Below are 25,961 nucleotides of genomic sequence, written 5' to 3' on the forward strand. Positions count from 1 at the left end.
GCAGAATCTACCTTGCCCAGTGTATTCATGTTGTGGAATCTACTTTGCCTAGTGTATTCATGTTGTAGAATCTACCTTGCCCAGTGTATTCATGTTGTAGAATCTACTTTGCCCAGTGTATTCATGTTTTAGAATCTACTTTGCCCAGTGTATTCATGTTGTGGAATCTACTTTTCCCAGTGCATTCATGTTGTAGAATCTACCTTGCCCAGTGCATTCATGTTGTAGAATCTACCTTGCCCAGTATATTCATGTTGTAGAATCTACCTTGCCCAGTATATTCATGTTGTAGAATCTACTTTGCCCAGTGTATTCATGTTGTAGAATTTACCTTGCCCAGTGCATTCATGTTGTAGAATTTACCTTGCCCAGTGCATTCTTGTTGTAGAATTTACCTTGCCCCAGTGCATTCATGTTGTAGAATCTACCTTGCCCAGTGTATTCATGTTGTAAATCTACTTTGCCCGGTGTATTCATGTTGTGGAATCTACCTTGCCCAGTGTATTCATGTTGTAGAATCTACTTTGCCCAGTGTATTCATGTTGTAGAATCTCCTTTGCAAAGTGTATTCATGTTGTGGAATCTACTTTGCCCAGTGTATTCATGTTGTAGAATCTACCTTGCCTAGTGTATTCATGTTGTAGAATCTACGTTGCCCAGTGTATTCATGTTGTAGAATCTACCTTGCCCAGTGTATTCATGTTGTAGAATCTACCTTGCCCGGTGTATTCATGTTGTGGAATCTACCTTGCCTAGTGTATTCATGTTGTAGAATCTACGTTGCCCAGTGTATTCATTCTGTAGAATCTACCTTGCCTAGTGTATTCATGTTGTAGAATCTACCTTGCCCCGTGTATTAATGTTGTAGAATCTACCTTGCCTAGTGTATTCATTCTGTAGAATCTACCTTGCCTAGTGTATTCATTCTGTAGAATCTACTTTGCCCAGTGTATTCATGTTGTAGAATCTACCTTGCCCAGTGTATTCATGTTGTAGAATCTACTTTGCCCAGTGTATTCATGTTGTAGAATCTACCTTGCCCGGTGTATTCATGTTGTAGAATCTACGTTGGCCAGAGTATTCATTCTGTAGAATCTACTTTGCCCAGTGTATTCATGTTGTAGAATCTACTTTGCCCAGTGTATTCATCTTGTAGAATCTACCTTGCCCAGTGTATTCATGTTGTAGAATCTACTTTGCAAAGTGTATTCATATTGTAGAATCTACCTTGCCCAGTGTATTCATGTTGTGGAATCTACCTTGCCCAGTGCATTCATGCTGTAGAATCTACCTTGCCCAGTGCATTCATGCTGTAGAATCTACCTTGCCCAGGGGATTCATGTTGTAGAATCTACCTTGCCCAGTGTATTCATATTGTAGAATGTACCTTGCCCAGTGCATTCATGCTGTAGAATCTATCTTGCCCAGGGGATTCATGTTGTAGAATCTACCTTGCCCAGTGTATTCATGTTGTAAAATCTACCTTGCCCAGTGCATTCATGTTGTAGAATCTACCTTGCCCAGTGTATTCATGTTGGGGAATCTACCTTTGCCCAGTGCATTCATGTTGCAGAATCTACCTTGCCCAGTGTATTCATGTTGTAGAATCTACTTTGCCCAGTGTATTCATGTTGTAGAATCTACCTTGCCCAAAGTATTCATGTTGTGGAATCTACTTTGCCTAGTGTATTCATGTTGTAGAATCTACCTTGCCCAGTGTATTCATGTTGTAGAATTTACCTTACCCGGTGTATTCATGTTGTAGAATCTACCTTGCCCAGTGTATTCATGTTGTAGAATCTACTTTGCCCAGTGTATTCATGTTTTAGAATCTACTTTGCCCAGTGTATTCATGTTGTGGAATCTACTTTTCCCAGTGCATTCATGTTGTAGAATCTACCTTGCCCAGTGCATTCATGTTGTAGAATCTACCTTGCCCAGTATATTCATGTTGTAGAATCTACCTTGCCCAGTATATTCATGTTGTAGAATCTACTTTGCCCAGTGTATTCATGTTGTAGAATTTACCTTGCCCAGTGCATTCATGTTGTAGAATTTACCTTGCCCAGTGCATTCTTGTTGTAGAATTTACCTTGCCCCAGTGCATTCATGTTGTAGAATCTACCTTGCCCAGTGTATTCATATTGTAAATCTACTTTGCCCGGTGTATTCATGTTGTGGAATCTACCTTGCCCAGTGTATTCATGTTGTAGAATCTACTTTGCCCAGTGTATTCATGTTGTAGAATCTCCTTTGCAAAGTGTATTCATGTTGTGGAATCTACTTTGCCCAGTGTATTCATGTTGTAGAATCTACCTTGCCCAGTGTATTCATGTTGTAGAATCTACCTTGCCCGGTGTATTCATGTTGTAGAATCTACCTTGCCCGGTGTATTCATGTTGTAGAATCTACCTTGGCTAGTGTATTCATGTTTTAGAATCTACCTTTCCCAGTGTATTCATGTTGTAGAATTTACCTTACCCAGTGTATTCATGTTGTAGAATCTACCTTGCCCAGAGTATTTATGTTGTAGAATCTTCCTTGCCTAGTGTATTCATGTTGTAGAATCTACGTTGCCCAGTGTATTCATTCTGTAGAATCTACCTTGCCTAGTGTATTCATGTTGTGGAATCTACCTTGTCTAGTGTATTCATGTTGTAGAATCTACTTTGCCCAGTGTATTCATGTTGTAGAATCTACTTTGCCCAGTGTATTCTGCTTGTAGAATCTACTTTGCCCAGTATATTCATGTTGTAGAATCTACCTTGCACAATGTATTCATGTTGTAGAATTTACCTTTCCCAGTGTATTCATGTTGTAGAATCTACCTTGCCCAGTGTATTCATGTTGTAAATCTACCTTGCCCGGTGTATTCATGTTGTGGAATCTACCTTGCCCAGTGTATTCATGTTGTAGAATCTACCGTATATGACCGCGGATAAGCCGACCCCGTAGATAAGCCGAGGTGTTAATTTGACCATTGAAATACGAAAGAAAATGATATGACCCGCAGATAAGCCGAATCAGGAATTGAAAGACAAAAAACACTGCGAAGTCGGACTGCAAGACATGTGCCGGTACTCGCAGATATTCAAAAATATAAGATGAAAAACGTTGTAATTATATTGAAAAAGTCATTATTATTTCTAATAAAGATTTAACAAACCAGTCATCCACTTTCATAATGTGGGAAGCTGTTTCTCGTGGGGTTTTTTAATCTCATAATGATCGTTATAGTTGCCATCAACAACCAAGTGCCATTTTGTGAATCGGTGTATATAGAATTCTGAACCCGTGAGAAAATATATCAGCTGGAGCGAAAACTCGCAGTTTGAATTCAGCATCGTAAGCATGGCGTTTTCGTTTAAAACTCATGATGAAAATGTCAGTCAGTAAAAATATACCAACTTTTATAACCCCCTTTACACCACTATTGTATGTTAATCCAATTGAATTAAATAAACTATCATACTATGAACACATTGAATGACCATCACTTACTCACAGGCTTTTCCAGTTTATTAAACTAATCTCTCGAAAACAAAGGAATTAAGCCCCTACTCCCAACACGATCGCTAAGCACCCACAACTTGAAAATGTTTGTGTAAACAACATGACAATAGCAATCGGCCCGTTATTATCAATGCTGATTTCCTTGTGTACCGTGTTGCTTTAAACAACAGGAAGCAATCACAGTGGTCACCGTTTGTGACGTCACAGGAAACAGCTGATCACATGTTTTTGCAAATGGCGAACGGAATAACTCGCCAATACAGTTGTTTATTTGCCCCTTTCAATAAAGGTAGACACTTGTTCACTATCAATTTATAAACTTTGCAAAACGTACGTAATAGCTATTGGCGATTTTATCTCGGGATTATATATTATAGCTGTGAATTACGTATATTGTTACATGTAAAGATTGTGGAGTTGACGAAGAACGATAAACTTTGAACATTCAATTGAAAACTTATTATCGGAAGTAGTAACATGCATAACATTTTTTTAATAATGACAACATTGGTGTATAATAATAACTTTATTGATAATTTATAACAATAATGGCTCTAGTTGTGGCAACTTCCAAACTTTCGGGAAGTTGTAATCTATCGGACCGTCATTCAGGCGATGTTTCTGACAGATCACGATCTGAAAAATACTATCATGAAAGTGTATCCCGTGGATAAGCCGACCCCTTTCTACAGAATCTTTTTTCTGGTCCTCAAAATTCGGCTTATACGCGGTCATATACGGTACCTTGCCCAGTGTATTCATGTTGTAGAATCTACTTTGCCCAGTGTATTCATGTTGTGGAATCTACCTTGCCCAGTGTATTCATGTTGTAGAATCTACCTTGCCCAGTGTATTCATGTTGTAGAATCTACCTTGCCCAGTGTATTCATGTTGTAGAATCTACCTTGGCTAGTGTATTCATGTTGTAGAATCTACCTTTCCCAGTGTATTCATGTTGTAGAATTTACCTTACCCAGTGTATTCATGTTGTAGAATCTACCTTGTCTAGTGTATTCATGTTGTAGAATTTACCTTGCCCAGTGTATTCATGTTGTAGGTTCTACCTTGCCTAGTGTATTCATGTTGTAGAATCTATGTTGCCCAGTGTATTCATTCTGTAGAATCTACCTTGCCCAGTGTATTCATGTTGTGGAATCTACCTTGCCCAGTGTATTCATGTTGTAGAATCTACTTTGCCCAGTGTATTCATGTTGTAGAATCTACTTTGCCCAGTGTATTCATGTTGTAGAATCTACTTTGCCCAGTATATTCATGTTGTAGAATCTACCTTGCCCAGTGTATCAACGAAACCTGAACAAAGTATGATGCATACTACAGCGTTGCTGTGAAAGTGGACGACAATAATTGCGAACTCCTAGAGATTTCTCGTATGTATTGTCCTGTAGACAGCTTTGATGCAACATCATGGAGAACCGACAAATCACCGACCCACTTGACTGTGATATTCTGCGAGAACTTGATGAACTACTTGGTGAGTACGATAGACAAACATGTCAACAAAAACTATGTGTTGCGTACAAAAATGACGAGGGACTCCTAAATGATATTAGACTATCAATATACAATGTTGCGAAAGATAAATGTGAAGATTTTCCTGACGGGATGCTCATCAAACGAGTTAAGCGATCTGGACAATTGAAAACTGTTCTAGAAAAGTATGCTTCTGATGTGTACCTGCTGTATAGATACATACATGGATCCGTGCCAGCTCATGTGATACAGAGTGAAGTCATGAGTAAACAGAAAACTCGATCAGACGATCATGCAGATATAGAAAGTTCAGACAATAGTCTGAATAATAAGGACACTATGGCTCGTATGTTCACTAAATTGATGTGTTTTCATGAAGATATGTGCGAAAAATTCATGGATGTAAATGAGAACCTGCAAGATTTCAAATCTAAATATGAGAGTGACATGCGGGATATGATAAGTGCACTTGAACAAAAGAATGATGAAATCAAAATATATTACAGTGAAGTCCAGAAGCTCAAGTGTAATGTAGACAAAATGAAATCTGAAATCACTACGTTAAAAAGTGAAATCCAGAGGAAGGATGTTGACATTAAGGACATGAAAGACACTCTGAACACAACAATAAATGGGATAAATAAAACAGCCTGTGCAATTGATGGCAAGATTGACTGCATGAATACCAGGAACAAGCTACTCTATTCAGAGGCAGTTAACAACCCAAGCTGTGGCGAGACCAGGCCTCCAGTTCGGCCTAACTCAAGGCCATTCACTGCTGAAGGTAACTTCAGTCCAGGGTATGATGTAACACATCATGCTGTACAAAACAGCACAGTCACAACCTGCGCTGATATCCATCCACTACCAAGCCCAGAGGACAGCTTACTCTTTCTGGATGATAGCCAACCCCACGAGCACGTGCCCGACAAGATGAAACAAGCTGAAAACATGAGAGACAAGCCAACGTCAACCCAAGACAATGTATCTAGCCATCCTAAGGAACACCAACATTTAAGATCTGTGCAGTTTGGTAATCAGTGGAGACGATCTTTCACAGGTGTTGCTAAGTACAAGAACAGGAGACTCGTGATGTCATATGTGAGAGCAGACGAATCATTTGACATAGTGAAAGATGCTATCGTCGACTACGCCAAAGAACGGGGTGTGACAATTACAAATATAATTCTCCTACGACACTGGGAAGGCTCGAACCCAACCTATACCATCCGCATAGCAGTTCCTGTACAGTGTGCCAAGATAATATTGGACGACAACACATTCTGGCCCGAGAACGTGAACTGTAGAGAATGGGTTCCCCGTAACTCATGGTACTCTAATGATAAGCAAGGCGAGAGTGAGTATTAACTGTGATGCCTGATCATCCTGCAACTCTAGCCATCAACGTATGTACACTGATAACCCTACTCAACCTAGCTACATGGAACATTCGTGGGATCAAACATGGAACGGCTGAGCTGTGCAATAAACTCGACATATGTGACGTCGTGCTTGTTACAGAGCACTGGCTAGACAGGGAAAACTTACAGTTTCTGGAAACATTCCACGACAATTTTAATGTGTATTCGAAATCCAGCTGTGACTCTAACCAGCATCAGCGAGGTTCTGGAGGTGTAGCCATGTTTGTACGGAAAGGTGACTGGTGCAAAGTTACTCTAATTGACACCCACTACAGCCGCCACGTACTGTGCATTAAACTACACATCGGCACTAGCCATGTGTATGTACTGGGGACTAGACTGCCATCAACAAATGTCCTAGACAGTGTGTACTATGAAGAACTGTACTATGTTATGGAACTTTATGATATTCTCTCTCAAGAATATCCAACCTACCTTCTAGGAGACTTTAATACTGACATCAGTCATGATATCAATATGAAACCCAGGGCTAGGTGCCTATTACGACTGCTTTGCGAACGTCACCTTTATTCGGTGGTTCCACTTGATGAATACAGGTACACTTTCCATAGTAAATGTAACAAAGTAAAAACATTAATTGACTACGTCTTTATAGATATTGATTCACTAAGCAGTGTTACTGGATATGCCATAGACACTAGCATTCCGTATAACATCTCAGATCACCTACCAATACTCGTTTGTATTCGTCTCCCTGTAAATATTGGGAATTATCATGGAGAGAACCTAAACTGGACTAAGGCTAGTGAAATTGACCTAATGCTATATCGATACGAAACGGAAAACTACTTCCGCGACACTCAAATTAACAACGCTCACTTTGATAGCAATGCAGAATATATTGAATACTACTGTGACTTTATCACAGGTTCTCTACATGCCTCTGCCGCCGGTAGTATTCCATCCACACGCTTTAGACCCTATCTCAAACCTTACTGGAAGAAAGATGGTCTTAATAATTTACATAAAGAAATGCGAAATTATCGCCGACAATGGGTTACGAGTGGTAAAGTTAGAGACAAAAACGATGCTGCCTATGCAAAATATAAAGAAAGTAAACGTCTCTTCCGTAAGAAACATCGCCATGCTAAACACCAGTTATCTAAAGATAAATTTAATGAAATATACGCGGCAGCAGAAGTAGATGTCAAAGAATTCTACAAAACGACAAAACGCTACAAACGCTATAAAGGTAATACTGAAAAGCTTGTCTATGGCACTCAAACTTGTTACGAGGGAAAGGATATTTGCAACCTGTTTGGACTGTATTTTCATACACTAGCTACTCCTTGCCCTGATGTTAAATGTGACTATGCACATGCTCAGAATGTTAAAGAGCGAGTTGCTAATATTGAAACGATAGACGATATAGATAACGACACCAGATCTCCACTGCATTATCCATTCACTAAAGATGAAATCCATTGTGCAGTAAAACGACTTAAAGCTCGAAAGTCGCCTGGTCCTGACGGTATTGTAAATGAGCATATAAAGAAGGCTGGTAGATCTCTGATGTATCATATTGCCTTACTATTCAATGCCATGATCAACTTTGAATACATTCCAAAATCATTTTCTATAGGTCAAATTCTACCTATACACAAAGGCCATGGTAAACCAAAATATGACCCTGCCAATTATAGAGGAATAACAATGACGCCTGTATTAAGTAAACTCTTTGAAAGACTTCTTCTCAACAGAATAGAGTCGTGGGTAGATAATAACATAGAATTTCCCCATCCTTTGCAATTTGGATTTAGACGTCACTATGGTGCTGAAACGGCTGTACTTACGCTAACAGAAAATATTGCATATTACAATGAAAGGATGTCGCCCGTATACTGTGCATTCTTAGATAACGAAAAAGCATTTGATCGGGTATGGCTTGATGGATTATTTATTAAACTGTATGATATAGGAATAACGGGTAAACTATGGAGAATATTAAGGCTCTCCTACAGCTCTATGAAATCATTTGTATGTTTTGAAGGATTTAAGTCGGATGCCTTCCCCGTGAATCAAGGAGTAGGTCAAGGTAGAGTAATGTCCGCCTGGCTTTTCACGCTATTTATTAATGACCTCCTATATGAACTTGAAAACTCAGATTCTGGCTTAATTCTCCCATGGGGTAAATGCCCTGGGATCCTTCTTGCTGACGACACTACTTTATTGAGTATCTCAAATAAAGGCCTGCAAAATCTTCTTGATGTCGTTCAAAACTATGCTCACATGTGGCAGCTAAAATATAATGTAAGCAAGAGTGCAGTTCTATACTTTGGATGCCCAAACAATAAGGTTCAAACCACTAATGTATCAATTGGCGATATGCATGTTCCACAAATGAAATCTATTAAATATGCAGGTGTATATCTTAGTACAGATAAATCATCACTTGAACGTACAAAATCTGCATGTGAAAAGTTACGTGTACTCATCAACACTAACCATGACAATGGGCTGTACTTTGGTGGCCTGAATCCTTTATCTGCAGCACGTATCTGGGAGAGGGTAATCTTGTCATGTGGCCTCTATGGATGCAGCGTATGGGGTAAACTTCCTCTTAGAGTGTATGAAATGCTTGAAGTCGTACAACGTCAATTTTGTAAAAAAGTTCAGGGACTACACAGGCGCACTCCCAGTATTGTTGTATTGGATGCTATCGGCATCTTGCCACTACAGTATTACATAGATAAAAGAGCACTCAACTTCTTAGGAAAGCTATGCAATACAAAGTGTAACTGTGTTTTTAAAGTTATGTTTCTAGTTCGCCTGGGTCAATTTATGTGTACAGATAGTTTTACATGCAATGTATGGAGTAGAAAATCTCCGATATATAATATGCTACAACTTGTACAGAAGTATAACCTAAGTAATACACTTGTTAACTATGTCAATAATTGTCAATTTATTAAAAAGAAATGCTGGTCCAAGGCCGTGAATGATGCTATTAAATCTCATCGAGATGATGTATTTTATGTCCATCTTAATTCAAGACTCAGTCTGTCAAGATATGTTAGAATAAGATCAAGTACTGAACACTATCTCTGGAAACTAGCCCTGGAGAAGTATGACCATTTAACTAATATTGCAAGGCTTGTATTCTATGGATCAGCTGAAATTGTCTCTAGAGAATGCTATTGTAAAACTGTTGCCAATGATATTGTAAAGCACGTGTTTATGTCCTGCACGATCAATATGAATGACCGAAATTTACTTTTTAACACCATATGTGATATCATGGATGTAAATGTTTTTGTTAAGATTTGGGAGAAAGATGATGATATTATTCTTGCGTTCTTACTTGGTGGGTGTCCAATAGAATGTATTATGGAGCTAGAAAGAGATGTGTGGGCAGAAGTAATAATTAATGTAAGCCGCTTTATAAGGAAATGGCAACACCTGCTAGAAAACTTGTATGTTTATGCACATGTGTAAATATACTCCCAATTCATGTTAAACATGTAACATAACCATACCTGCATATTGTAATCTTCATTCAATTGGAGGAAATAAAGAATATCTATCTATCTGTTGTAGAATTTACCTTGCCGAGTGTATTCATGTTGAAGAATCTACCTTGCCCAGTGCATTCATGTTGTAGAATCTACCTTGCCCAGTATATTCATGTTGTAGAATCTACTTTGCCCAGTGTATTCATGTTGTAGAATTTACCTTGCCCAGTGCATTCATGTTGTAGAATTTACCTTGCCCAGTGCATTCATATTGTAGAATCTACCTTGCCCAGTGTATTCATGTGGTAAATCTACCTTGCCCAGTGTATTCATGTTGTGGAATCTACTTTGCCCAGTGCATTCATGCTGTAGAATCTACCTTGCCCAGTGTATTCATGTTGTGGAATCTACCTTGCCCAGTGTATTCATGTTGTAGAATCTACCTTGCCCAGTGTTTTCATGTTGTAGAATCTACGTTGCCCATTGTATTCTTGTTGTAGAATCGCTGAGATCCACCTTTCTTTTGGGTCACATTCGTGTCAGTTATTTTGTCTTCAGTTTATCATTTAATTAATCTTCAAATAAATACAAGATACTGAAGATAGAGTGCAAAATCATACGTTTGAATCTAAAAATCGAGTTGGACGAGGACACGCAGTTTTCATATATGAAATGAAAAGAAAATAATATTCATCAAACAAGCAAATACCCGTGACAAGACATTTGAAATTTGTGTAAAATATCCCATGATTAGCAAAAGTAAAATTCACACTTAAAAATAAATATCAATATCATTAATATGCAGTGAATATATATTAAACAACTGCTTTTTCAAAATATTATTTATTATTCTTATTTCCCATCCATGCTTTCTTGAAGCCCCCCTTCTTTCTGTGTTTTGAAAAGGTAGTCATAACATCCTTTGTAATGGTAGAAAAACAAAAATATGAAGGATACATTTAGGATTTTACAAAAAGCTCCCATAAATATATGTGTGTGAGTGAGTTGGGTTTAACAACGCTTTTAACAGTTTTCCAGTTATATCGCAGCGTGTCAGCTTAATGTGGGAGGACTGCCCCAAGTGATGCAGGTCTCAGACATTTACCACTTCGGTGAAACCCACGAGCATGGGTATGGCGCTGACAAACCTAGAAACATAGTCGGGGCGAACCGGGATTCGAACCCACAATCATAGGTTTCGGGCGTGCCCAATAGACATAACCCTGCACAGCGAATCACGGCGCCTTAGACGACTGGGCCACCTGTGCCCCCCCCTAAATATATGAAGACCATACATTGACGTGTTATGTCATAAGGGAATATTATATTTTTTTATCTTAATTTTCATAATAACTATGTCACTAAATCTGGAGCCAAGTTTATGAATGTAATTTCTTGTATTTCAATACCTTAAAAAACATAAGTAGGTATTTCTCTAGGTGCAATATCAAACAATTCCTAAATCATGACAGTATCAAGTCTGACAAAAATATATACCACCATTCTGGTAATCGTACCTTCAAATAATGTGGACCTTTCTTAAAACTTGCAAGGTGTGTGTTGTGTGTTGTAACCGGTCCACTTATTGTATGCGCAGCAAGCTTGCAAACAACTGTAGATAGGAGTCGAGTTTAACATATTGAAGGTTTTAATCTAAGCTAATATCGCAGTCTTAAATCCAAGCCGTCTTACAATCTCACTAAAATCAGTTTGTGCAAGTGGAATAGGACAATTGTATGGTGATTGTAGAGTTGATTGTAGGCGCCTAAGATTGATTGATACTAAGATTGTTCTGTGCAATTGGACCTAGGTGTTAAATAAGTGAGTGATTGAGTGAGTATGGGTTTACGTTGCTTTTAGCAATATTACAGCAATATCACTGCGGGGGACACCAGAAATGGGTCTCACACATTGTACCCATGTTGGGAATCGAACCAACACGTCTAGGCTACCCGACCGCCCCAGGTGTTAAATAAGGCAACAAAGGATACTGTCAATGGACTTGTTATAGAAGAGTGGAGAATTCTGTGCCTCTGTGACATCTAGACTGTAATTCTTGATGTGGCGATGGTAGCTTAGGATAAGGGTACACCATGCTTCCAGCTGTTTCTTCCTTGTTTCCTGATTGGGCTGAATGCTGGAACACCAAAGAGATAAACAAATTCAGGTATATATTGAAATGAACACAAAATGCCTCATTGAAAGGCTAGGTTATTTATCCCTATTGTGTCTGCACCTATTATGAATGACAAGAATAACAAGCATGAACAAGTGACAGAAACTGTGGACCATTCTTGAACCAATGAACAGGCGCATGGTGCTGACAGACCAAAGAACAAATTTAGGGCAAACTGGATCCCATCACCAGATCAAAACACATCTCCTGGATCCAACAACACTGATACATGAATACACTGGGCAAGGTAGATTCTACAACATGAATACACTGGGCAAGGTAGATTCTACAACATGAATACACTGGGCAAGGTAGATTCTACAACATGAATACACTGGGCAAGGTAGATTCTACAGCATGAATACACTGGGCAAGGTAGATTCTACAACATGAATACACTGGGCATGGTAGATTCTACAACATGAATACACTTGGCAAGGTAGATTCTACAACATGAATACACTGGGCAAGGTAGATTCTACAACATGAATGCACTGGGCAAGGTAGATTCTACAACATGACTACACTGGGCAAGGTAGATTCTACAGCATGAATACACTGGGCAAGGTAGATTCTACAAAATGAATACACTGGGCAAGGTAGATTCCACAACATGAATACACAGGGGTAAGGTAAATTCTACAACATGAATACACTGGGCAAGGTAGATTCTACAACAAGAATACACTGGGCAAGGTAGATTCTACAAAATGAATCCCCTGGGCAAGGTAGATTCCACAACATGAATACACTGGGCAAGGTAGATTCTACAACATGAATACACTGGGCAAAGTAGATTCCACAACATGAATACACTGGGCAAGGTAGATTCCACAACATGAATACACTGGGCAAGGTAGATTCTACAACATGAATACACTGGGCAAGGTAGATTCTACAGCATGAATGCACTGGGCAAGGTAGATTCTACAGCATGAATACACTGCACAAGGTAGATTCTACAACATGAATACACTGGGCAAGGTAGATTCCACAACATGAATACACTGGGTAAGGTAAATTCTACAACATGAATACACTGGGCAAGTTGGATTCTACAACATGAATACACTGGGCAAGGTAGATTCTACAACATGAATCCCCTGGGCAAGGTAGATTCCACAACATGAATACACTGGGCAAGGTAGATTCTACAACATGAATACACTAGGCAAAGTAGATTCCACAACATGAATACACTGGGCAAGGTAGATTCCACAACATGAATACACTGGGCAAGGTAGATTCTACAACATGAATACACTGGGCAAGGTAGATTCTACAGCATGAATGCACTGGGTAAGGTAGATTCTACAGCATGAATACACTGGGCAAGGTAGATTCTACAACATGAATACACTGGGCAAGGTAGATTCTACAACATGAATGCACTGGGCAAGGTAGAATCTACAACATGAATACACTGGGCAAGGTAGATTTTACAACATGAATACACTGGGCAAGGTAGATTCTACAACATGAATCCCCTGGGCAAGGTAGATTCTACAGCATGAATGCACTGGGCAAGGTAGATTCTACAGCATGAATACACTGGGCAAGGTAGATTCTACAACATGAATACACTGGGCAAGGTAGATTCTACAACATGAATACACTGGGCAAGGTAGATTCTACAACATGAATGCACTGGGCAAGGTAGATTCTACAACATGACTACACTGGGCAAGGTAGATTCTACAGCATGAATACACTGGGCAAGGTAGATTCTACAAAATGAATACACTGGGCAACGTAGATTCCACAACATGAATACACTGGGTAAGGTAAATTCTACAACATGAATACACTGGGCAAGGTAGATTCTACAACATGAATACACTGGGCATGGTAGATTCTACAACATGAATACACTGGGCAAGGTAGATTCTACAGCATGAATACACTGGGCAAGGTAGATTCTACAACATGAATACACTGGGCAAGGTAGATTCTACAACATGAATACACTGGGCAAGGTAGATTCTACAGCATGAATGCACTGGGCAAGGTAGATTCTAAAGCATGAATACACTGGGCAAGGTAGATTCTACAACATGAATACATTTGGCAAGGTAGATTCTGCAACATGAATGCACTGGGCAAGGTATATTCCCCAACATGAATACACTGGGCAAGGTAGATTCTACAACATGAATGCACTGGGCAAGGTAGATTTTACAACATGAATACACTGGGCAAGGTAGATTCTACAACATGAATACACTGGGCAAGGTACAACATGAATACACTGGGCAAGATAGATTCTACAACATGAATACACTGGGCAAGGTAGATTCTACAACATGAATCCCCTGGGCAAGGTAGATTTTACAACATGAATACACTGGGCAAGGTAGATTCTACAACATGAATACACTGGGCAAGGTAGATTCTACAACATGAATGCACTGGGCAAGGTAGATTCTAAAACATGAATGCACTGGGCAAGGTAGATTCTACAACATGAATGCACTGGGCATGGTAGATTCTACAACATGAATACACTGGGCAAGGTAGATTCTACAACATGAATACACTGGGAAAGGTAGATTCTACAGCATGAATACACTGGGCAAGGTAGATTCTACAACATGAATACACTGGGCAAGGTAGATTCTACAACATGAATACACTGGGCAAGGTAGATTCTACAGCATGAATGCACTGGGCAAGGTAGATTCTACAGCATGAATACACTGGGCAAGGTAGATTCTACAACATGAATACACTGGGCATGGTAGATTCTACAACATGAATACACTGGGCAAGGTAGATTCTACAACATGAATACACTGGGCAAAGTAGATTCTACAACATGAATACACTGGGCAAGGTAGATTCTACAACATGAATACACTGGGCAAGGTAGATTCTACAACATGAATACACTGGGCAAGGTAGATTCTACAGCATGAATGCACTGGGCAAGGTAGATTCTAAAGCATGAATGCACTGGGCAAGGTAGATTCTACAACATGAATACACTGGGCAAGGTAGATTCTGCAACATGAATGCACTGGGCAAGGTAGATTCCCCAACATGAATACACTGGGCAAGGTAGATTCTACAACATGAATGCACTGGGCAAGGTAGATTCTACAACATGAATCCCCTGGGCAAGGTAGATTCTACAGCATGAATGCACTGGGCAAGGTAGATTCTACAGCATGAATACACTGGGCAAGGTAGATTCTACAACATGAATACACTGGGCATGGTAGATTCTACAACATGAATACACTGGGCAAGGTAGATTCTACAACATGAATACACTCGGCAAGGTAGATTCTACAGCATGAATACACTGGGCAAGGTAGATTCTACAACATGAATACACTGGGCAAGGTAGATTCTACAACATGAATACACTGGGCAAGGTAGATTGGAACCTACGAGAAATGAATTTTATCGCTATTCCTGCCAGTCCCGAGACTCCAGCGGCTATTTCCATGCCGAGCACGATAGGCGCGGCGATTATAGTTGATAGTAAACCGACACCCGCTTCACCGAGTCCCATGCCAGCTGCTACAAGCGCGGTGTCAACTCCGTCCAGAGCATTCACGGCCCTGCGATACTTTTTATACAATCCAAGTCTCAACTCCCTATCCTTGTCTATTCGATGTTTTATGTCGCTTATTTGATGTAATCGAAATCCATCAACAGTTTCCATCTTTTCAATTGCTTCATCGAGCGCTGGATATAAACCCATAGTGTATATTACGATCATATAATAGTCTTTAATTGGTCTTGCTTAATTGTTTTGAGATTATACATCAACCTTATTACATGTATATTAAACAGCAAGAATATCTTAGTAAGAGAAATACTACCACTTTTAATAATTTGGACCCCCTCGAGGGTTGCAACGGGCGATGCTCCGATATGAATAATACTGCAACGTTGACGCTCGTGTTTCTGGAGCCATTTAATCGATAGACCTGGTAATATTTCGAAGGCATCTACCAGTACATCTCCGAACAAGACTTCAATAATAAGAGTAGAAATATTAGGTATTGCACTCAGGTTAACTTTAATATCTTCGAATTCAGTAACCAAATTTAAAGTAACACTTTTTAAGGCCGGACGACTATATAACATATGACCTGGGTTTTCTGGCAGGGGGGTAACTAACACACTTTTTCGTTTTGATGGGATATAAGCCGCGAGTACGATGCCACTATTATCTTAGTTAAATTATGTCCCTTACCCATCATCACATGAGGTGGGGTAATGACGATATTCAGTAGCCACTCGATGTTTGCGTCGACCATAGTCCATTTATTATCGTTGTTGCGAATAATATTGTGCGAAGTGTTTTTAAGGTGTCTACTAACGTCGACATCGCTTAAATCTTCTAGATTACCCGTGAATGTGACTTCTTTCCGCTTGTATACATTATCGTGTAAGTGTAAAGCGTATAACTTACCATTGGTACCGAGTTTCACTGGAATAGATCTGAGCAGAGTTGAAGGACTTTCTAGTTGAATATTATCCGTCGTACTGATTTGATCAAGATGGATGCACAACTCTTTATAGGGAACTAAATCGGGAAATTTAACCCCCTGATCTGATGTCTTGTATATTATGCCAATTAAGCGTGCAAATCCAAGTGTAACTGATAAGTTCGTGTAAATCTTTACATTCTTTTCTCCAGTGTCTAATTTCAGTAACCCATTCGACTCATTTTGTGTGAGACTAATTCCATTAGGCTTAAAAATTTCATCATTGAGTGAGCATACGCTGTAATACCCATCAGGTATAGTAATTATTTCGGGAATACTAACTCCATCAACTATATGTATCAAATTATTTCTTTTCGCAGCACTTATATTGGTCCACAGCGGGTAATACGTTACATCGCATAGAGCTACTTCGAGTTGTCCATCCGAGTTATCGATAGTATGAAGCAGTTCAATAGACTGACCATTTGTTATTCCCGGGAGTGTAACATACATATTAAATATACAATGATACTATATCACAACTTAAATATGGAATCAACCATTATTTATGATATGGAGTGTTATACTTAAGTATCCTATATGTACAGTTTTTTTTGTTTTTTTTTAATTTTTATTCAGTCATATACACAGGATACATAAGCACTCGGAAAGCAATACAGCTTTATGAATACAGGTACTTCTCAAAGGATATGGTACAGAGGAGGCCTAAGGCATAATCCACATCATGGTACAGATGAAGGCATAATCCACATCATGGTACAGATGAAGGCATATTTATGTATACAATTAAAAGATGCGGTATTTATGGTACATCAAATTATGTTGCAAACATCAAGTGAATAAGTTATTTTGCAGTTTGAGTAAACAAAGCCCATTTTCTATTAAAGGCAGAGAAGTCGTTATTTCTACGTGCAATATGATATTCAACATCATAGATACTTCTTATTGTGTTCTTAAAAGCAACAAAGTCAACATTTTCATTCTTAATACACTGGACAAAGATTAATCTGTTAGCAGCTACAATCAAATGGTTAATTAATACATCAGAGGTACCAAAGAGGAGCTCGTTGTCAGTTATAAGGATTTTTCTATGCAAGATATGAGTCAAGTAAATACAGAAATCTGACCAAAAATTCTTAACAACATGACATTCGATATAAACATGAAAAATATTTTCTTTGTGAGTATGACACATAGAACACTCATCGTTATCAATAAGTTTCATTCTTAATAACTAACGTTTAGTAAATATTACTTTATGAATAAATCTAAACTGGAAATCCCTGAGTTTTGTGTCCCTTAACCCATGGCAATATACACTGAATATTTGATTCCATGGAAAAGAGCATCCCAGCTGATTTTTCCCATTTCAAACAAGATTTAGGGAGAGGGAGGGAATTCCCTATCAGTTTATTATAAAACACTTTTGTTCCTTTAATAGAACGTGTAAGATCATAATTCCAAGGAGATACTGTGAGATTAGAAGAGGAATGTAGATTTTTATCAATATTTTGTCTCCAACTTCTTGGAATATTAAAAAACATACGGTTATAGTCGAGAAAAGTTCCTTTAAGATCATAAAGTTGTTGTAAACGTGGGAAAGGGATCCATCCGTTTTCATCATACAAGTCTTTTATCGTAACTATACCTTTTTTAAACCAGTCATTAAAAATTAATACCGGTTCTCTAAAATAATGGTTTAACCATATGGGTTGGGAAGCAATTTCTGCTTTTTCTAAGTCTTCAAAGTCATATGAATGCATAAAGTCACTCCAGGCTATAAGGGTATCTTTCCAGAACGGATTTACAATTTCCCAATTCTTGTGCAAACTGGCACCTAAAGTGTAGATATGAGCCAGCTGAAAACTAGCAAGGTCATAATTAACGTTTTTTTCACAATATCCTTTTAAACATGAAATTTTTAAAGATGATATAAATTTGGGTATATCAGTCATTTTCAATCCACCTTGACTATAATTCCTTTTCAAATAATCCCTCTTAATCTTATCTCTTTTGCCACTCCAAATAAAGTTAAAAAGAATTCTATTCAATTGATCAATAAAAGCTTTTGATGGATTTGGGAGAGCGAAAAAAATATGTACAAGGGTAGAGAGAATTAAGGTCTTAACTGTTATTTTACACATCAAAGACAAATTACGTTTTTTCTATTTGCTTATAATACCATAGATATTATCAAGGCGTTTTTTAGTGTTGATTACCCAAAGGTCTTTTAAGTCAACATTAAAACATATGCCCAAAACTTCAAAGTTGCCATCATGCCAATCTAGCTTTAAGTTAGGACAAAATCGGACTTTACTACCAGCCATACTGCCTATCCATATTGCTTTGGTTTTTTCAAAGTTCATTTTTAATCCTGAGATTTTGTAAAAAGTTTCAAGTGTATCCATGGCTGATTTTAATGATTTTTCCGAGCCATCTAAAAAAAGTTGGGTGTCGTCAGCATATTGGCCCAATGTGTGTTCAATATCGTGTAGAAGTATACCTTTTATATCTTCATTATTTCGAATCATGATACCGAGAATTTCAGCTACGAAAAGAAACAAATAGGGGGAAATTTGGTCACCCTGTCTACAACCTCTTTCATTCATGAAAAATTTAGAGAGGTAGCCATTTTGGACAATACAAGAAGAGGCATTAGATATGAGTATATGTATCCATTTAATCATATTTGGCCCAAAGCCAAATTTTTCCAGAACGAGGAAAATAAAATCTTTATTCACGGTGTCGAACGCTTTCTCAAAATCAATGAGTATCAACGTACCTTTTTTGTCAAGTCTCTTAGTTTCAAATATGATATCGTAAAGTAATCTAGTATTTTCACTTTAACATCTCCCAGGGATAAATCCTGATTGATTACAATGAATTAATTTGTTTAAAGATTGCTTGATTCTCTAGTAATACAAGAGCTTAAAAAAATTACCTGTTATATGTACAGGTTGGTGTTTTACATGTAATACAGAAATTTTGAGGTCTGAAATAATACCCCGCTTTAATTTTTTATATTGTAATGACGAGAAAGATTCCGTTCTACCGCTATTATATTTTTCATTTTTCACTGGAACACATCTGAGCAGAGTTGAAGGACTTTCTAGTTGAATATTATCCGTCGTGCTTTTTTTATCAAGATGGATACACAACTCTTTATAGGGAACTAAATCGGGCAATGTATCTCCATGTATTGTTATGTTGGGTTGTCTATATTTGAGGAGTGGTGTAACTCCAAGTGTAAATGATAAGGTATCGTAAAGAAATACACTTTTTTCTCCAGAGTCGTATTTCACTGTCCCATTCGAGTCATTTTGTGTGAGACTAGCTCCCAAAGGCTTAAAAAATTCATCATTGAGTGAGCATACGCTGTAATACCCATCAGGTATAAAATGGGGACGCTAATATATTCGTTTTCAATTATCCTTACCCCATTATTTCTTTTCACAGTATTTATATTGGTCCACAGCGGGTAATACGTTACATCACAGATAGCTACTTCGAGTTGTCCATCCGAGTTATCGATAGTATGAAGCAGTTCAATAGACTGACCATTTGTTATTCCAGGGGGTGTAACATACATATTAAATATACAATGATACTATATCACAACTTAAATATGAAATCAAGACACATTACTAATCTATCGATTATGGTAAATTCCTATGGTACTGATTTTTTCGTTAAATTCCCTGATATCTTTGGAAAGTACAGGGTCACGGCAACTAGCGATAAAATGGTGCACGATTGGTTTCACAATCCGATGCAATTTTGGCAGAATCAGTTAAACTTTGCCGTATGGTGTGCCACAACGGGATGTGGCGTATCTGTTAATGCCCCAGGATTTATGCTAAATAAGTCTGTTTTATCATTTCATGTGTACTATCAGATTAGACGTATACTTAAAGAAATTACTGCTCCATTACCGCAGGATCGAGCGTGGAATTCCACAAATAATAATTATGATAGGTCCGCGTATGAGCGTATTTGTCAGGAATTTAATGTTTCTACGAGTAAAGATTGGCGCATTAAAGGAGCAAACCATGGTCTAGGTGTTCTGTACGCAGAGGAAAAAATAACGGTCAAAGAAGAAAGCGATTATGAATATAAAGAACTTAATAAACTTCATGTTAATTTTAATAAGTTGTTGAGTACCAGCAAACTTTACACAAGAATATATGATCATTTGCATAAAACCGGTCATTGGTATAAAGGCTGGGAACTTTATAGTAACGATTGGAGAGGGGATATTATGAGTTTTAAGAGTGGGTCTATTTATATTGTTAAAAAATTTGTACAACTGAACGATGACGCTTGGAATGAATTTCTTAATGATAAAACGGAAAATAATTTTACTAACCCAGGATTTGTAAGAGTTAATGAATCGATAAGAACTTATGTGTGGGCATTTCTCGGTGCACAATCGCAAACACGAACGTCCATTATCGGTACTGGGACGGCGTTCGATGCGCAAAAACAGTTTGTCGCAAATGTGGAGGACGCCAATAATTCACCAGTTGACATACCATCATCTATAAAGCGTTTTCAAGATGTATTACAGTACGCTCAATCCAAAGTGGACTACGTTTATGCGCCGGGACTATACATGTCTCCGAGTAATATGGAACTTAAGATCGGTCAAGTGATAGGCTATAATAATAAAATTGTTATCGCTACAGATCAACAAAAACCAGGTATAAATTCAGATATTAACGTCGAATTAATAACGCAAACAATCACGGGCGAAAAGGGAATAGTCAAGCTGCAAACACCAACTATCCCTCAACCATCTACTAACGCACAAACATCTACTGACGCACAAGTGCCACCGCATATTGCAGCTAAAAATCAACAACATATCGATGAAAAAACAGCGCTTGTATTAGGTGGAGTCGCAGTTGGTTTACTCATGATTTGGTTTGCGAACTGATTTGGTTAAATAGTTCTTAGCGGATACGTACAACAGCCCTGCAATTGCTATGATCAGTGTCCACAATTTTTGACTAAGCCAAGTAGTGGTCTCAGCTAATAAATTCAAGAGCCAGGAAACAACACTCCCTATTATACCGGGAAGTGCGGCCGCGGCTTTCTCAGCGAGCTTTCCCAGTGCTGAACCTAATGCTTTTAAATGCTTTTTTATCCACTCTTTTATACCATCCGAAGTAGGCGGTGATCCGCCACCACCTGTGCCACCGGTTAACGCGAGAGTCAAAGTGGATATAATGAATCCCAATGCGGTTAAAATACTGGCAATTGTTATTCCCTGTTCTCTGAACAATGTTTTAATTTTATCGGCCAGTGTAGTGTCATCGTTGAGGACTCGATCGATAGTTTCTCGAATTCGACTGATTTGCGAACGAAGTGCCTCTCTATTACTGGAAGCAGCTTCGAGGTGGGCCGATCTTTCGTCTTCTAAGTTACGCAATCTTTCCGCTACGCGGCGTCTACTGAACTCATCGCCCGCCTGTTCAAGTTTTGTTTTCTCTTGAGCTATATGCTTGTCAATTTCGGATATCTTGGCCATATTATTGGTGAGTTCTCCCCGCATTGTTCGCATTGCCTTATCAAGACCTCGTAATTCCCTAATACTAAACTCCGAGGATGGTACCTGTAACGTGGAATTATCGTAGTAGGTACCCAAGATTTCTTCGAGTCCGTCCGAGGCCACCTTCGAGGAAGCTTCCAAATTATCTGTGTTACTGAGTTCTCCTCGCACAGTCCTAAGAACCTTAGTAGTCTTCGCGGAAAGTCGTGAGTAGTCTACAAAACCTAATTTATCACAAACAGTGCCGATACCGTGTTTACCGGCTATCGTAGACAAGGCTAGGGGCTTACGAGTACGAGAATGCATAAGATCAATATCTGGTTCGCCACGCAGTCGCAATATTCCTTTATCATCTATCGTAAACTTTGAATAGTCACGAACAATAGGGGTAACTTTGAAGTTATCGTAATAATCATTGACGGTTGATTGTAAAAGTTCATCGTTAAGATTCATAAAGCTGGTTTCATCAGTATCTTCGATTGGATTCTGGTTATCAAAGTCATCAAAGGTATCTAGATCAAAATCATCCATTTTTATATTAAACATAGGGTACATGTTTTCAATATAACAATGTCTTCGCAATACGGACGCAAGTTAAACCCACAACGTAGACTTCGAGATCCATTAGGGGTCAAAGCAATTCGTCAGTCTGTAACTATAACTAATAACCCTAGTACCATCGCTTCTGGTTCGCTTTCCTAATCTCGGCGCACACGATGTGTTAGTTCCGGGAACTGTCCGACTAGCATTTACGATTATTTTGACTTCTACCGACGTTAACAGGGAGCCCGTTCAGAACATAGGTCGTGCTATAGTTAAGAAAATCGCGATTAAAATTAGCGGTAATGAGGTTTTGAGTATCGACGATAGCGATGTATACTATTGCTACATGGATCTCTGGAGAATGGATAAAGAGCGGGAAAACTTACAGTACCAAGGTATTTGTAATAAGAACACATTGAGACTGCGCGTAGGTGCTGAAAATGGTGTTGATACCAACAAAGAAGATAAGGCCGTTGCCGACGCATTAGGTAACAGATTCTATATTCCCCTAGACTTTGAATTACTAGATTCCCACATGCCCTTTTATCAAGCATCCCTAGGCGATAGGTTAGAATACGAACTCACTTTTAATGACTACGGTAGAGTAATCAGAACCGGTGGTGAAGATGCTAGCTATTCCATTGACAATATCTCTCTGGAGTACGATATGATAACGGACCCCGAATTAGCCAGACAAATTCGTAACCATTATACCGGAAGTTTAGCCATTTTGTACGATCGCGTGCTGCGACATCGAAAGATCACGAGGGACAGAAAAGATACCATGTGGAATATCAATCTAAACGTACCCACTAGGTCGTTGAAGGGTATTTTAATGTTGTTTGAGGACCCCTCCGATGCGTTTAAAAGAAATACCAAGAAGTTCTACAATCCCAAGATTACAAAAGTAGAATTGACTATCGAGGGCGTTCCTAATCAACTATATAGTCAAGGAATGCTAGCGTATCACCAGTGGGATGAGATTAAAAAACTTCCTTCTATAAAATGCTCCCCGGAAGTTGAAAAGATCGTGAAAGATCTGTCTCTCTGGAGTGTATCGATGGGTGAATACCTCACCACGAAGTACGCGCTATGGCTCGACATGCGAACAACGGGCGATGACCAACTACACGGCAGTGGGAGGAGAATAGAAAATGCTAGCGAGGGTGTCACCATGCAGATAACGAAGCTCCAGGAAACGGCTGGTAAATTAAACATATATTTGTATGTGATTATGGATGCGCAACTTAATATACAGAATGGACGATTCGTGCAAGCAATCTATTAATAATCTTTTACCTAGAGATCCGCACTGCGCTATCATATGCGGGCAAACGGGCTGTGGAAAAGCAGCTTTTATTCTAGATATTTTAAGTCATTATAGGGACTTTTGATCATATTATTATTCTGTGCCCGACTATAAGCGTTAATAAAACATACCTATCGAGAGATTGGGTAATGAATGATGACGGGGTACACAGAGTCGATCCGGGCGATCGTTTACGAAACTGCCTCCGAGTATGTCACGAAAGATACAAAGGAGAATCAACCCTTTTCGTAATAGACGACTGCAGCATGAGTAAAAAACCCACAAAAAAGAAAGATATGCTTTCGTATTTAGCATTCTCCGGACGGCATACTCAGCATAGCGTTTGGGTACTTACTCAAAAATACAACTCTGTCCTGAAAGATCTGAGAGAGCAGACCAAAAGGGTAGCCCTGTTTCATTGCAAACACAGAGATTCATTCGAGGAATGTTTACGCGAAACTGATGTTATTCATACCAAGCTCGAACGAGATAAAGTCAGAAAACTGTTAGCGGCAACGAAGCACTGTAAACTCGTATTAAAAACCGATCAACCAGCTGCTTATGGAATTGCTTAGCAAAATGTAGCAAAATTATAGCAAAATGTAGCAAAATGTAGCAAAATGTAGCAAATTGAACATTAGCGGTTAATATGACATAATGTGGTTTGAAATCCTCATTCTTTCGGAACAGTTCATTATTACGGGTTGTATTGGATATGTCATATTATATTATGTTAGACTTAAATATCTCCTTAGGTATTACATTATGGAATGCGACGAACTCATCGAACAAATGCTCAAAGAATCTGAGCCTGATCAACATGTAGATAAATCTTTAGATAAATCTTTAGATAAATCTTTAGATAAACATAGAGAAAGACTCGCCGCTTTGGTAGCCGGGGAAAAATGTTCTCAATATTTCGGGGAAAATTATACCATCGAAAAAATTGATAACATGACCGACGAAGAGATTAAAAAACTGTACGCGCGTTACGAGTCTAGACTGGGAGCTACCATGACTAAAACGATAGGGTCGGCTATGTTACAATTGTACACAGTCGTAGCTAGTGCGTTTCTTCCTATCCCAGCAGAACATTGCATGTATTTATGAGAATCTCTAGAGAAAGACCCATTCATCGAACACGCTATAAGCTCAGTGAGCTGTGAGTTTTATCATAGATACGGAATGTTCTTAGCACCGTTCACCACAGCTTTAATAACGGCTAGGTATTGTCAATTTAAACATACGTGCCCACTTAATAAAATAAAGAACAAAGTTCAAATAAATAATGGAGACTCAACAGGTGACACAACAGATTGTGAACGAGAAAACAACTGCACAACCACAACAGATTGCGGAACAACGAGTGAATGAGGAACCACCACCAGTGAATGAGAAAATACTAAAAGCCAGAGTGACAAAGAATCCTTTGAAAATAGCCGCAGGAAGAAAGGGAGGACTGGCGAGGAAAGCGAAATTAATAAATAATTCAAATATTGATCCGATTAAAACATGGGCACTAGTAGGAGTTGCTGGTATAGCGGCTGTATGGTTCTTTTATAAGACCGGAGAAGAGAAAACGTCACCCCCAATGCAACAACAAGTTCAATTAGAGGTTAGCCCGCATATAATGCTATAAGAAGCATGACTACTCCAGTTACAGACGGTAAAATGTTGGTAAACGCGACGTATCATTCAGCGGTGGTCACCGGCTTGGCCATTGGCTATGCCCGTATGGCTAAAATGATTACTAAAGCCACACCTCCCAAGCTAGATTTTAATAGTTATGATATACCAATGATGATTCTGGATATTGGATTAGCAATGGCAACGAAGGATATGCTCATCAAACAAGGGCTTATCCCGGAAGACATAATGAAGTAATTAATTAAACATTTGAATATATTATATTCATATAAACCATGGCAACAATTGCGATTATATTTAGATATAGCAAATTATATGCCCTTCAAAGGTGGATCTTATATAGATTTACCCCCGTATTATAAGGAGAAAAAAGC

General features: G+C 38.7%; 1 protein-coding gene across 1 annotated transcript in view; it reads right to left on the reverse strand.

Annotated features, from left to right (window-relative positions):
- Positions 1-25,961, reverse strand: part of LOC124121616 (vacuolar protein-sorting-associated protein 25-like) — a 74,768-nt gene that overhangs the window by 25,105 nt on the left and 23,702 nt on the right. The window contains exon 2 of the mRNA XM_048382527.1: positions 11,890-12,035. Within this exon, the coding sequence (XP_048238484.1) occupies positions 11,890-12,035 (146 nt within the window). The remainder of the gene's footprint in view (positions 1-11,889; positions 12,036-25,961) is intronic.

The sequence above is a fragment of the Haliotis rufescens genome, unplaced genomic scaffold, assembly GCF_023055435.1.
Source record: "Haliotis rufescens isolate VD_foot unplaced genomic scaffold, xgHalRufe1.0.p SCAF_4, whole genome shotgun sequence".
NCBI classification, from domain to species: Eukaryota; Metazoa; Mollusca; class Gastropoda; order Lepetellida; family Haliotidae; genus Haliotis; species Haliotis rufescens.